The sequence below is a fragment of the Lepidochelys kempii genome, chromosome 11 (genome assembly GCF_965140265.1).
Source record: "Lepidochelys kempii isolate rLepKem1 chromosome 11, rLepKem1.hap2, whole genome shotgun sequence".
Lineage (NCBI taxonomy): Eukaryota > Metazoa > Chordata > Testudines > Cheloniidae > Lepidochelys > Lepidochelys kempii.
Window position 1 is genome coordinate 74,800,304 of NC_133266.1, and position 15,286 is coordinate 74,815,589.

A 15,286-nucleotide genomic window follows, 5' to 3' on the forward strand; every position below is an offset into this window, starting at 1 on the left:
TGAATTCCACTGAGCGCCTAGCATTGAGGCATTGTAATACTCAGTCCCTTTGTGGATCTAGCTCTAACTCCCTTAAAAGCTGTAACCCTCTGTGTACACCCTCCAGGCTCAGGACTTCAAGGGGTTCCGAAATTCCAGCATGGAAATGCCCTCCCACATTGCCCCTTTCAGACCTAGGGACTGTGTGGACAGCAGCCTTCAGGATTGGTGCAAGAACTGTGCTCTCCTCGCCTGTATCCCGCCTTAGTTGTATCTGTCACCACTGTCTTGCCGCAGATGAGGAAGAGAGCAATTTCCTCAAGGTTATTTCTGGTGAGCGAGGCTAGTAGTCTGGGCTTGAGCCAGGTACAGAGCACACAACTGCGCTCAAAGGGTATGTCTACACTGCAGTTAGACACCCATCGCTGACACGTGCCACCTGTCGGCATTTAACGACTTCACCCAGAACACAAACATCTACACTGCAGTTTTACAGCCCATAGCCTGAGCCTCATGAGCCTGAGTCAGCTGAGATGGGCCAGCGGTAGGTGTTTAACTGCTGTGTAGACCTACCCTGAGGTTCTTGAACCAATCCTGGCCCACACCAACCCTGCTAAGAGATCCTGTGACCTCTCGATTTATGCTGACTCATTTAAGAACACGAAATGCTGATAGAGGAGTTGTGTTTGCACGTAACAAACTCCAGTGGCACTGCTGGCATCTGTTCAGTCTTGTTTAACATCCCCCCTTTTATCACAGTTTAAAGCATTGTGCGTCAAGTAAAATATTCGCTGAGAAGGGTTTCTAGAGTTGAGAATTAATTGGGCTTAAAGGTCACAGACATAGCTGCAATCTCAGCGACTTCTGCCTTTAAATGCTGCTTGGAAGGTTTTTGGGGGGTGAAAGCTGGGTTTTTTACTCCTAGCAGCACAGCAGCGGCCATGTCAGGAGAGCAGGGAACTGCTCGGCTGGCTCTTTTTCTCGCTTTGTGGAGTTTTGCCAAAGGTGGGAAACTGCTGGTTGTGCCTCAAGATGGGAGTCACTGGCTCAGCATGCGAGTGGCGGTGGAAGTGCTTGGGAAAAGAGGGCACCATGTTGTTGTTGTAATACCAGAAGCCACCTTGCTCATGGGAACATCAGACTATTACACAATAAAAACACATCCAGTGCCTTACACACAGGAATCGTTGGATGAATTTTACCATTCAATTGGACATCACAGTTTTGTCGGCCTGCCGTTTCCAGAGAAATTTACCAGCGTCTTTAAAATCGTATCACTATTTACAACCATGTTGTCATCTGCCTGCAGGCATTTCTTATATAACAAAGAGTTGATCAAATACCTTGAGGACAGCAAGTTTGATGCTGTCCTTATGGATCCTGTGTTACCATGTGGACCAATAATTGCTGAATATCTCTCAGTTCCCTCCGTGTACTTCATGCGTGGACTTCCATGTGGCTTGGACTTCAAAGCCACTCAGTGTCCCAATCCTATTTCTTACGTCCCGAGGATTTTCACATCCAATTCCGACCACATGACATTTACCCAGCGCGTGAAGAACCTATTAGTCAATGCTGCAGAGAATTTACTTTGTTACCTGTTCTATTCACAATATGAGAGCCTGGCTTCTGAGTTTCTTCAGAGAGAGGTAACAATACTGGAACTGTTCAGCAAAGCATCCATTTGGCTGCTGAGATACGACTTTGTGTTTGAGTATCCCAGGCCAGTGATGCCCAACATGGTCTTCATAGGAGGCACCAACTGTGAACAGAAGAAACCATTATCCAAGGTTTGTAAGTTATTTTTAAAAAGCTGAAAATATTACAAAATTATTTAATGGGTTTTTCTGTAGGCTCAATTATTATCTTGTGTGCGTGTGTGAGATCCGACGGGATCCAAGTGAAAACATCATTTTTATGGCTTATTACACATGAGCCAAGGTCTTGATGACCTCACAAGCGTTGACTCAAGTGATGAGAAAGTGGAGGCGCGAGTGAGGAGGGATAGTCAGTGTCCTTAAATCAATTGTTATTGCTTCAGGACAATTTCTACAGCATGGAAGTAAAGGTCCTTTGAGGCCTTGATTGAAAATGATTCTCCGACATGCTTGCTGTAACCTATTATTCCCAGCGCATTGGCTCCATCTTCTGGAGCCTCTGGGCTGGAGCTGTATACATTCTTTTCCAGTTGTGCGCTGCAGGTGGCATAGTAAAAGTGGGGCCATTTTGATCAAAGACTCTTACAAGGAAGCAGCTGAGTCCCCATGGTGCTGATTCCCACAGCGTCCATTGTGCCTGCACCATACCTTCGTATCAAAAGAGGCAAAAGGGTTATATGGGACGAGTTAAAAGAGTAACTTTAACCCAGAATATCTGAGCTTTCCACTCTTTGTTTATAATAACGGCATTCTAGTCTTCTGCGCCCGTCCCTCTGCTTCGGGTGCCTAATATCAGCTCTGTCATAACAGTTTAGGTTTTTTGGGTTCCCCCCACCCCTCTGGGATTTGCTTAGCTTGTGACATTTGGATTATGGGGTTTTAAAAAATGGTATGTGGTGCTTTAGGTATCTGTGCAAAGGTTATGTGGAATTACCACAACGGGACAGGCTGTAGGGACTTCAAGCTGCCTGAGGGGCATTTAGAGACTCCCCCAGTGCTGCAAAACCAGAATATCTGTTTCTATGATGCCTGCTTGGAGATAGGGACGTGTCGGGGATGTAAGAGGAACATGCTGCATTCTGTTGATCCTTGGCTGCAAAAATAGCCCCCAGGGGATTGTTCCAGCCATAATTAGTGCTAATGTAGACATAGCCTAATAAGTCATTTCTGAGATAGGAGCCAGAGGCAATGAAGATCATTTCTAGGGAACACAAATACCTCATTTTTGAAGCACACTCATTTTGTTTCAGACTTTTGAAAAAGCAACCAGCTGGGCACAGGCTCACATTTGTGACATTTTAAAGTGTATTTCATTTGGGCAATGACTGGGGATGCATGTCATGATCAGCACTGGAATATAATGGAAATCTCGTTTCACCTTTAACTCAGGTGAGACGAGGGTCACTCCATAATGAGAATATGTGCCACTCTCAAACTGAAATACTGGAGTTCCTCCCCAGGGGTGGCGTAGCTGTGTCCTAATGACAGAATCAGTAAGAGGGAGTATAATACAAACAGTCAGGATGATACTAATAATAAAGTTAGCATCATTTGTGGTCCAACAAAACACCGTTATCCGTTGGATCATTGCCAAGATACTCCACCATGAGCTGAGTCTGACAGACTATGGGGTAGACAGCAAACAAGTGAATCTTAATGATTTTCAATATCTTTTTGTTTAAAGCAGGAGCAGAAAGTACAAAACCAACACCTTGAGCAGCTGTACAGCTTCTTTGTGCGTCTGTTGTCCAATTGACCTGCACAGAGTCACCTCAGGGAGTGGATAATTAGAGCTGGGAGTTTTAGGATGAATAGTTTATTCACCAACAAATGCAATTTGGTGAATTTGGATTGAAATATGCAAATAGTTTCAAACTAACAAAAAGGGGGGGGGGAATTCCCCCCAAAAGTTGAAATGTTTTGTTTCAATTTTTCATTTCAAAATGATGTTTCATTTTGAAATTTAGCTAGATTTATTTAAAAACAAACAAGGGTAAAAAAAACACACCTGGAAACAAAAAACTGAAAAATCAATTATGCGCTCAGTTCTATGCATAATTAACCATAAGTTAATAACCACATGCAATGCTGGCAAAGTGTTCTCTCACATTCTCAATTCTAGTAGATCTTGGAATGAAACATCCCACACCAGCATCTTAATGTTGAAATTACGCCCAAACCCAGGAAACCAACATTTCCCTGCATTGCTCCCATTTTTTCTGCTCCTTTGCTGTCCAGCCAGATTGCACAACCAACCTTTCACCAGCTAAAAGTTAAAAAATGCCTCACTCAGGCTCCTGTAAACATACAGTTCATTGGAAACCAAACATTAGCTTAAGATATGAAGGAATAAGGGTTGGAAGCCCGGTCGTAAAACAATTTCTGTGTTGCCTGGAATAGTTGAGTATGCATCTAAAACCTGTCTTGACTGACTGCAGCACAAGTCTTCATCTAGGGAGATGGCTTCTCTGCTTCAAGGGGTTCGTCACCTACCTGCCTGGCTTCTACTAGTTCTGCCCCTCTGGAGCCTTTCGGAAGGGGGAAAGCTATTGATGATTCCCCTAGATGGCAGTCACTGGTTCAGCATGCACTCAGTAGTATGGCGGCTTTGGCAGAGAGGACATGAAATAGTAGCGGTTGTGCCAGAAGCAAGCATTCAGATTCAGCCATCGGAGCATTATACAGTGAAGACATACTCTGTGCCGTACACCAAGGAATACTTGGAAGCCGAATTTAAAAGACTGGGGCATCATATATTTGCACCTCAACCTTTCCTGGAAAAGATCACGAAAACATTTGCAAGAATAGGAAATATTACAGCACACTTACTCAGTTCCTGCAAACAGCTTCTGTCCAACAAAGAGCTGATCACCTACCTCAAAGACAGTGCATTTGATGCTGTCTTGATAGATCCTATGTTTCTATGTGGACAAATAGTAGCCGAATATTTGTCCCTACCTTCTGTTTACTTCTCACGGGGAATTCCCTGTGGGTTCGAATTTCAGGCCACCCAGTGTCCAAACCCTGCTTCTTATGTCCCCAAATTCTTCACCAGCTATACAGACCACATGGCATTTCCCCAGCGTGTGTGGAACGTCTTAGTCAGCTCAGCAGAGTTCTTGAGTTGTTCCCTTCTTTATTCATCCCATGAAGATCTGATCAGGGAGTTCCTTCAACAAGATCTGACAGTGCCAGAGCTTTTAAGTCATGCATCTATTTGGCTGTTGAGATATGACTTTGTGTTTGAGTATCCGAGGCCTGTGATGCCCAACATGGTTTTAATTGGAGGCATAAACTGTGGCCAGGAGAAACCATTATCTCAGGTTAGTTCTTTTTTACAATTAAAACTGGACTATCCTACTAGCACCCACTATTAGATAATGCTTCTATTGGTTAAAACAAAATAAAAGTAAGGAAGCGACAGCATGGAAGGGCTTAGAAAAGCATCCTCTCTTAGAGTCATAAGTAGTCACTTATATAATGAGAGATCCTCAGTTGTCCACAAATGAGACATGGAAGGCTAGTGTTTTACTGTCTAGAATATTCTCATTTCATATGTTTCTTCACGAGACTTGTGGGGTCACCCAGCATACCAAATAATATTGAAACTTTGCACTATTAGAGTGGCACCTTTCATGAAGTTATTTGCTAAGAGTAGGACAGACATTAATTGACAGCTTTCATACAAGGTAGGTGGGTACTAGCCTCATTTTGACAGACTAACCACCTGACATTCAGAGATGAAGAACCATCCTCACATAAAGTAGTTGTAATAGAGAGGCATGGAACTCAGAATACTGATGGGGGACAGAGAATGAGATGGTTAAAAATGCGCTAGACTCAGTAGATTGACAGGGCAACTCATAACTATACACAATATTTATTTAACAAGTTTGCCTTTCACGCTCCATGTTGTTTCAAGACTCATCAGTGCCTCCTGGAAAACTTTTGAAAGGGGTCTGAATTGAAATGAATATTCTGGCATTCCCTCTTCCCCAGGCTTTAAGGAAAAAACATTGGTAAGAAATAGGACATTTATTGGTTCACTTGCCCTTGCAGTTAGCGTTTCACTTGGTCAGAATCCTTTGTTTAGGTCATCACAGGTAGTTGCAGATTCCTATTTAGCCCTTTCTGGGCGGTACGAGTCTCAAAATCTTCCACCTGTCTATGTCTAGGCAACTGTGAAAGCTTTTTTTTTATTTAAAAGAAAATTAAATTACAGGATTTTCAATATTCTTAAGATCCAGACAGAACCGATAAATCAGGAATGTAAAAATGCCTCTTTTTTCAAGCCATTGTTTATGTCATTAAGCTTTAAAAACACCAACCGTGTTTCCACAACTGTATGATTTGAAAAGAAAAACCTCAGACCTAAGCCTGAATTTCCTGACACCTTTGGTGTGTCAACAGAAAACAATGCATTTAGCTGCTTTTGGGTGCCAGGAAATATATGACTTGGTTTGCATTGCACCTTCCTTTACTGAACAGAACCTGAATTCTTTCATATATTTTATTTATTTAGTACACTACACCTTTAATTATTTCCATATTTTATGCCCCAATCCTGCAAACACTTGCACACAAAATCTTTACTCTTAGGAGCTGTCCCATAGGACGATCGCATGCATACATGTTTATAGGATCAGACCACAGTGAATTATTTTGCCTGTTAACATTATTTCCTTTCCAGGCTAGTCAAGGTGAGATCCCTTTGATTGCAAAGCACCAGAATTATGGCCCTGTGACATGGATTCGAATGGAAAGCATTGACTGGAGGTTTCTTTGTATTTGCAGGAATTTGAAAGCATTGTGAATGCCTCTGGGGAACACGGCTTTGTGGTCTTCTCCTTGGGCTCAATGGTCTCTGAGATTCCCATGAAGAAAGCCAAGCAGATTGCTGAAGCCTTTGGAACAATACCTCAGACCGTAAGAGGAAAAGAATCTCTCTAGCATAGCTGTTGAATACAATATTGGAATAGAGTCACTGGTTACGATTCTGTATTATTATTTTTTTTTTTTACTTATGTATGGTATAACACTTAACACAACAAATAGCTTCAATAAGCAAAAACCTGCCCCCTCCCCTCTTATGTCAAAACAAAACCCCATCTCCGCTGCTCAGCACAAACCTTCACAAAACAGATTTTGTCCGTCATGGGCTTATCTGCTCTGCTGTACAGCACAGTTTACAGGAAGAAGCAACAGCAGAAGAACTGTAAGAGGCAAGTTCTTAATATTGATGCTGCATTTATCATTTCCCAAAGGTTCTTTGGAGGTACACTGGAGAAACACCCCCCAACCTTGCAAACAACACAAAGCTAATCAAATGGCTACCACAGAATGATCTACTTGGTAAGTCTGGGCAGGAGAGGGCGCTACTGGCAACAATTAAGTAGGTTTCTTTGAATTTGATAAAGCTCTAAGGGAATAGTCATAAATACCATAGGTTTGTAGATTGCAAGGCCAGAAGGGCCTCTCTATAATACAGCAGAGGGATAAATACCACGGAGGGATTCAAGTTAAGCACTAGTGCTGGCCCAAGAACAGATGGATATAAACTGGTCATCAGCAAAGTTAAGGCTTGACGTTAGACAAAGTTTTCTAACCATCCGAGAAGTGAAAATCTGGAACAGCCTTCCATGGGGAGCAGCAGAGACAAAAACCTAACTGGTTTCAAGACTGAGCTTGAGAAGTTTATGGAGAGGATGGTGTGATAAGATTGCCTAAAAAGCCATTTGGCCCATCTACGACTGCTATTAGCAAATATCCCCAAGGGCTGGTTATGGAATACTAGAGGGGGAGGGCTCTGTGTTACTGCAGAAAATTGTTTCCCAGGTGTCTGGCTGGTGGGTCTCGCCCACATGCTCAGGGTCTAACTGATGGCCATATTTGAGGTCCGGAAGGAATTTCCCCCCAGGTCCAATTGGCAGAGAACCTAGGAGTTTTTTGCCTTCCTCTGTAGCACGGGTCACGTCACTCGATGCTTTAAACTAGAGTAAATGGTGGATTCGCTGTAATTTGAATCCTTTACATGATGCAGGGTCCTGCACTTAGGACGGAAGAACCCAATGCACAGCTACAGACTAGGGACCAAATGGCTAGGCAGCAGTTCTGCAGAAAAGGACCTAGGGGTGACAGTGGACGAGAAGCTGGATATGAGTCAGCAGTGTGCCCTTGTTGCCAAGAAGGCCAATGGCATTTTGGGATGTATAAGTAGGGGCATAGCGAGCAGATCGAGGGACGTGATCGTTCCCCTCTATTCGACATTGGTGAGGCCTCATCTGGAGTACTGTGTGCAGTTTTGGGCCCCACACTTCAAGAAGGATGTGGATAAATTGGAGAGAGTCCAGCGAAGGGCAACAAAAATGATTAGGGGTCTGGAACACATGAGTTATGAGGAGAGGCTGAGGGAGCTGGGATTGTTTAGCCTGCAGAAGAGAAGAATGAGGGGGGATTTGATAGCTGCTTTCAACTACCTGAAAGGGGGTTCCAAAGAGGATGGCTCTAGACTGTTCTCAATGGTAGCAGATGACAGAACGAGGAGTAATGGTCTCAAGTTGCAGTGGGGGAGGTTTAGATTGGATATTAGGAAAAACTTTTTCACTAAGAGGGTGGTGAAACACTGGAATGCGTTACCTAGGGAGGTGGTAGAATCTCCTTCCTTAGAGGTTTTTAAGGTCAGGCTTGACAAAGCCCTGGCTGGGATGATTTAACTGGGAATTGGTCCTGCTTCGAGCAGGGGGTTGGACTAGATGACCTTCTGGGGTCCCTTCCAACCCTGATATTCTATGATTCTATGATTCTATGATTTGAGGACTTCAGTAACTCAGCCAGAGGTTATGGGTGTGTTACAGGAGTGGCCGGGTGAGATTCCGTGACCTGTGATGTGAAGGAGGTCAGACTAGATGATCATGATGGTCCTTTCTGGCCTTAAAGTCTATGAATAAGGGACCATTGTGATCATCTAGTCTGAACTCCTGTATAACACTGGACTTCCTTAGATTAATCCCTGTTTGAAACCACAGCAGATCTTTTAGAAAAACCTCCAGTCTTGATTTTAAAATGGCCAGTGACGTAGAATCCCCTACAACAGAGGCAATGCGTGGGGGGCGGGGGCATGCAGGGTCATATGCCCACCCCTCGCCCCTTTGCAGCTTGGCTTGTACTGAGCATGCTCAGTAACACTGCTGAAGCCAGCTGCCTTCACTCTGCACCCCCCCCCCCCCCGAAGCAGCTATGGGCTGTCTGCACACAGCCTTGGGTTCCACTGGTTAATTAGCCTCACTGCTACAAATCTCTGCCTTATTTCTATTCTAATTTTGATTAGCTTCATCCTCCAGCCATTACCTCGTGTTATACCTTTGTCTGCTAGATGATGACATTTCCCCCCCAGGTAGATACTTATAGACTGAGCTTTGTTTTATTCACATGGTAACTACTGTACATAGGGTTTATTAGATCAGCGGTTCTCAACCGGGGGTCCGTGGCCCCCTGGGGGTCCACGAGCCCTTTCAGGGGGGCTGTGGGACTCCGCAACAGAAACCCCAAGCCCCGGCACCCCCCACTGCGGGGCTGAAACCCCGAGCACTGGCTGCCACCTCCACTGACTGCCCCCCAGAATGCGGCACTCCGGGGGGCAGCTCCATGCCCCCCACTTCCTCTTCTCGCCCCCAAGGCCCCACCCCCTGGCCAGGTCAGACATGGGAAGCTGGAGTCGGGCAGTGCACGGCAGCTGCTGCTCTGGCTGGTGCCATGGAGCAGGCAGCCCTGGCATTTCCCCGTCTGCTGCTGGTGCCCAGGGTTGCGGCTGCTCCTCAGATCACGCGGCCGGTAAGAGCTGCCCAGGTAGGGTGACCCCGCACTGGGGCTGGCAGATCCCTTGGGGAGCAGCGACCACAGGGGAGCCTTCCTACCACACAGCCCCTAGCTACCTCCTGCCTACACCCTGAGCTACCCCCCAACCCGCACACAGCTCCTAGCTACCCCCCTGCCTGCACCCTGAGCTACCCTCCTGCCCACACAGAGCCCCTAGTTCCCCCCTACATACACCCTGAGCTGCCCAGAGCCCCTAGCTGCCCCCTGCCTGCACCCTCACCAGTTTTTAACTTTTTGAGCTGAACCTCCACCACACACAACCCAGACAGGCTGGGTGGCCTGCTGAGGTGAGTAAGGGGGTGGAGACGGTGCTGCCTCCCTGGACCCTGCTGTGCAGAGCTGGTCCAAGCCTCACCAGCCCCTGCCCCCCCCAACAGAAGTCAAATTACGCCTATACATGAGGGCCCACCCCTGACCTGGAGCCCCGAGTCCTCCCAATTCCCCACTGAGTCCGGAAGTTTATATAGCCTGTTCAGGGGGGCCTCAGAAAGAAAAACATTGAGAACCCCTGTATTAGATCTTTACTAGAAGTGGACATATTGATTCTGTAAAAATAAACTCACCCTTATGTCGGAGCCATTCCCAGACCTTAGTTAGGGAAATCACCCTCTTCCTCACCTCAAATACATTCTTCTCTCTGGTGATCTCATTAAATCCCACAGTCTCACTGGAACCAATGTCCTATTCGATGCAGCTCCCGTGTTCGCTTGCACTTCCCAGAAGTCCACAGTCCCTGCTAGAGGTGGCTGACAGGTGAAGCACCAAGACCTGCCAAATTCAAACCGGAGAATGCACTGGGTCCCAGAGAGAGACTGCAGACCTCTCAACAGGAGCCAGAATGGGGAGGGGTCTGCTTGACGTCAGAGCTTATGGGGAGTCCAGTGAGAGGTCTGAGAATTGCGAGGGAGAAGAACGGGAAAATGACCAAAGTTTGTTAGAGATTGAGGGGAGGAGTAAGGGTGACAGGACTTGGGGGAAGAGAGATGAGTCTAGGGAAAGGAAAGATCTGACTGAGAACAGAAAGATTAACTAAGTTTGAAGGCTAAGGGTGAAATCCTGACCTCACAGAAGTCAATGGCAAAACTCTCATTATTTCTAGTGGGGCCAGGATTTCACTCCAAGATCTCAAAAGCTTTTCAGACGATTCCAAGCTTTGCAAAGATTATCAAAACCTAGTGGAACCTCTGAGACCTTGAGGCAACCCAACAAAGGGGAGTTTTAAGGAGTCTCCTCCGCCTCTCTCCCGCAGAATGCACACAACTTGATCCTTGGCCTTCTCTTCTACACCATGTCCCTGGGTGCCCTTATCTGCTTGCATAGCTTCAGCTACCTTCTCTCAGCCGATGATTTTAAAACCGCCCTGACTGGTCTCCTCCCATCAAGTCCCACATTTCAGCCTGCCCTCGAGATACCTCTTCCCGGAGGCCCCCCTGAAGTTTAAGCTTAAGGTCCACTCCATCACTGATAATTGTAATCCTGAAGATTGTCTTGGAGCGATTCCTATGTGACCTGCACTCCAGTGTTGTTGTATTCTATATTTATAACCACCGATGCCATTGTACCGAAAGCACATCTAATACTGTGTCTCCTGCAGCTTAAAGAATTAACCAGAGATGTCTGAGCAAGCAGTCTACTACAGTAATAGTACCTTTCCCTCACAGCTCATCCCAAAGCCCGTGCCTTTATCACCCATGGAGGCTCACATGGAATCTATGAGGGGATATGCAATGGAGTGCCAATGGTTCTGATGCCATTATTTGGAGACCAGATGGACAATGCTAAGCGGATAGAGTCTCGGGGTGCGGGAGTGACGCTGAATGTACTTGAAATGACTTCTAAGGACCTATCGGATGCATTGAATGCAGTGATTAATGATAAAAGGTCAGTAACAGGAGATATAAATGTGGCATCTTCATTTTAGGGCTATCGAATATAATGCTGGCACATTGGCTTCCAGTTAAATTGACACTAAGAACTACCTTTGTCATATTAAGGATGTTATGTATCACTCAGCAATCAGGATTTATACACCAGTGTATTAGCATTAGGGGGCTAGTATTTTCCCCATTACTAAAGGACTTTCCTCATCAGACTCTAATTATAGGTATTAGAAGGGGCTTGAGTACGCAAATGAGATGATGCAAGTGGGTGCGGCATATATACAGTGGAAGAAAGCAATTTTCCAAGGTACATCACATGATTAAAGCCAAAAGCGTCCAGTTTCTTGGAGAATGTAAAGACAGCAATCAAAATGTAGTGGTGTCCTCTTTTTCCCCCTCCTTTTCTAGGCAAGAAAGGGAGATAAAAGCAGAGAAAAGAGAAAAAAAATCAAAAAAAGAAATGTTTGTTCCATTTCACAAGTTTTCATCAAAAAACCCAAGGGTTCCACTGAACGTTTTCAAACAAAAATGCTTTATTGGAACGTTTTTCGAGGGAGGTTGGCCTGATTTCTTGACTTGATGTAATGTACAGTGAACGTGAGCAAAACGCTGTGGAACGTCGAAGATGGCTAAGCATTAATAACTGTCCTGCGCATATCACCATTACGTCATCTCATTTGTATAGTCACCCCCATACATTGGCGTTTATCGAGCAAAGCTATGGTTCTGTTGCAGAACGTCCTTAAAGGATTACCTTAAAATCGCCAAGCTGCCATGTTTTATAGAAGCTAACTCTAGCATTAATTTACTACATAGACCAGAATTTTCTCAGTCAACTCATCTTTCTATCTGTTCGCAAGCAGCAGCACCAGGCCCAGTCAAACGCTGCTTAGCCGGGCATTACGCAGGAAAGGCAGGCCATTGAGGTCTCTTTGCTTGCACGGTAGCTCAGATGGAACGTGTACAGAAAGGAGCCAGGAAAAGATTTTGATCCACTCACTGCCAGGGGCCATATGGAGGTGATTCACCCTGCCACGCTGGCTGTCTCACACAAGATTAGGTTACATTTGGAGTGGCTGTCTGGTACAGCAGGGTAAATGCGGACGAGCCAATTGGTTTCAGCGTGAGGAGAACTTGACATTTTTTAATAGTTTGTCTATAATTAAGCAGCCCACCCTGGACTCTCAAGGCTTCCAAGAGACCCTGTCTATTTCTGCAAGTGCTGACTCTTTCTTCACCTTTCTCCTCTAAATTTATCTAACAGAGATTTATAGCTACTGTCTTGACTTCCTTTCCTCCAATCCCTCGCCAGTCTGGCTTCCACCCTCTCCACTCCACTCAAGACTGCCCTCCCCAACTGATGACCCCCTGCTGGCCAGATCTGGGGCCAATACTCCATCCTTATCCTCCTTGATTCTTCTGCTGTTTCAGTGCCATTGGCTATTCCCTTCTACTGGACACTGCTCCCCTTGGGCTTTCTTGGGACTGGTCTCTCTTGGATATCTTAGTACATTATTGCTCTTTATTATTTGTATTATCATAGCGCTGAGACCCAGATATGGGCCAGGACCCTCCGGTGCTAGGTGCTGTACAAACCCAGAACAGAAAGATGGTGTCTTGTCCCAATGAGCTTGCAATACAAATATAAGGCAAGAGACAGCAGGTAGATAGCAACGTGGGACGGACAAGGAAACAAATGTGACCTTACCAGGCAGCGCAAGAAAGAGTGCCCCAACTACCTAGCTATTCTCAGTTTTGTGTAGGCAACCCAACAAAGGGGAGTTTTGAGGAGTCTCCTCTGCCTCTCTCCCGCAGAATGCACACAGCTTGGTCCTTGGCCTTCTCTTCTACACCATGTCCCTGGGTGCCCTTATCTGCTTGCATAGCTTCAGCTACTATCTCTCGGCCGATGATTTTAAAACCGCCCTGACTGGTCTCCTCCCATCAAGTCCCACATTTCAGCCTGCCCTCGAGATACCTCTTCCCGGAGGCCCCCCTGAAGTTTAAGCTTAACATAGCCAAAACGAAGATCCTGATTTTTCCTCTTAAACCTTCTCTACTGGCTGCTTTCTTTGTTGATGTTAACACTGCCAGCCTCAGTTCACAGCCTGGACGCTATGTAAAGCGTCTCCCTTTTCTTAACAGGGTTTAAGACACAGAAGGGGAATAAAGCCCTCAGGGCATATGGCATGAGAAGAAAGTTAACTGATGGAATCTCTGTGGAATTTATTTCTGTAGATATAAATAATCTTCTAACTTTCTAAATAAAAAAGTATTTAAAACATTTCATTTCTTTTCTTTGTAGCTATAAAGAAAATATCATGCATCTCTCAGCCCTTCACCTCGACAGACCTATCCATCCCCTTGATCTCGCGGTGTACTGGGTGGAGTTTGTGATGAGACACAAGGGGGCCCCGCATTTGCGGCCTGCGGCCCACGATCTCAACTGGATCCAGTACCACTCTCTGGACGTCATTGCTTTTCTCCTGGCTGTCGTGCTCGTCACCGCGTTCATCTCTCTGAAGTGCTGCCTGTCCTGCTGCCGGAAGTGTTTCTGCAAAAAAGGAAGAGTGAGCAAATCGAGGAAATCCAAGGCAGAGTAACTACGGGGTTGGAGACCGGGTGCAGCTCCAGGCCTTAGGGAATGTAGGGCTCTCCTGAGCACAGTCCCAGTAAGTAACTTATGGCGGTGAGCTCAAAAATTATTCAGAGCATATTGCCTTTAAATAGCAGAAAAGTGTTTTTTTGTTCCATGTTTTGATTTGGTCTCCAATTAATTCAGAATATTTGTGAAAGCTTTGTTTAAAGCTTGTTTGATTGTTACAGATGATTCATGCCATAATGCTATGGTGTAGTGCTCAGAATATTAATGGGACCTCTGGGTTCCATTTCCTGCTGTGTTTCAGAGTAACAGCTGTGTTAGTCTGTATTCGCAAAAAGAAAAGGAGTACTTGTGGCACCTTAGAGACTAACCAATTTATTTGAGCATAAGCTTTCGTGAGCTACATGCTCAAATAAATTGGTTAGTCTCTAAGGTGCCACAAGTCCTCCTTTTCTATTTCCTGCTGTGTTGCTCACTCACTATCTGACTTGGGGCAAGGTTCTTCTCTGTACCTCAGTTTTCTCATCTGTGCAATGGGGATAAGATTTCTACCTTGGTACTACTATGGTGCCCATCACTGTAGTGTGAGAGTGTCTGGTGCATCATATTTAGATAGCACTTTGAGATCTTTGGATGAAAGTTGTCACAGAAGTACCAAGTGGTGTTCTAAGTGAGGGATAGAATGTCATCCTAGCAGCCTGTTGATTGGAAATAGAGAATGGTATTTGTTCTGCCTAAGTCAATCTGTCAGTGTCTAAACTGTGTTTCAAATACACTGAACGTGAACACATTTTCCATTTGAAAGTATCATTGAGCCACCACCACCCAATCAAGTTTCACCCCAGCTGGAGCACTGAATTTGGAGCATTGTAGTCAACCGATTTGATCTTTGTTATGGATATTCTGTTAAAAATAAACCAAACAAAAATCTGTATAAATAAATCCCAAATAATAAAAACAAGAAAACTAATAACAGTTCTCTTTTTTTCATTGGAAATGTATGGGCCTGATCACCACCTCACATGCAGTAATCTTTGCACTGAGGACTAGCAGGACAGAAAAACTTGATGTGGTTGAGCATGACAGACCTATATCTTCAATTAAAACCATGTTAACATATAAAGACTAGCTCTTAGAGCTCCTGAAGTCCTCACCACAGGAAAGACCAAGACAACGTAGTTCTGTGCGTGTTACGTTTCAAAGCATGAACAGAAAAATTAGATAAAGCCATAAATCATCTTGCTGGAAGGCTGCAATGTAATAAGACTATTTCTTAGAATCTAGAACAACCA

General features: G+C 45.1%; 1 protein-coding gene across 6 annotated transcripts in view; it reads left to right on the forward strand.

Moving 5' to 3' along the window:
• The window catches only part of LOC140895926 (UDP-glucuronosyltransferase 1A6-like), an 85,430-nt gene extending 70,463 nt beyond the window's left edge, over positions 1-14,967 (forward strand). For 4 of the 6 annotated variants that reach the window (XM_073306869.1, XM_073306865.1, XM_073306867.1 and 1 more), the window contains exons 2-5: positions 6,432-6,563; positions 6,902-6,989; positions 11,174-11,393; positions 13,698-14,967. In XM_073306869.1, the coding sequence (XP_073162970.1) occupies positions 6,432-6,563; positions 6,902-6,989; positions 11,174-11,393; positions 13,698-13,995 (738 nt within the window). In that variant the 3' untranslated portion in view covers positions 13,996-14,967. Of the gene's footprint in view, positions 1-873; positions 1,770-4,081; positions 4,961-6,431; positions 6,564-6,901; positions 6,990-11,173; positions 11,394-13,697 lie in introns of those variants that run through there. The other 2 variants (XM_073306871.1, XM_073306868.1) reach the window with 2 other exon arrangements.
• The last annotated feature ends 319 nt before the right edge of the window (positions 14,968-15,286 follow it).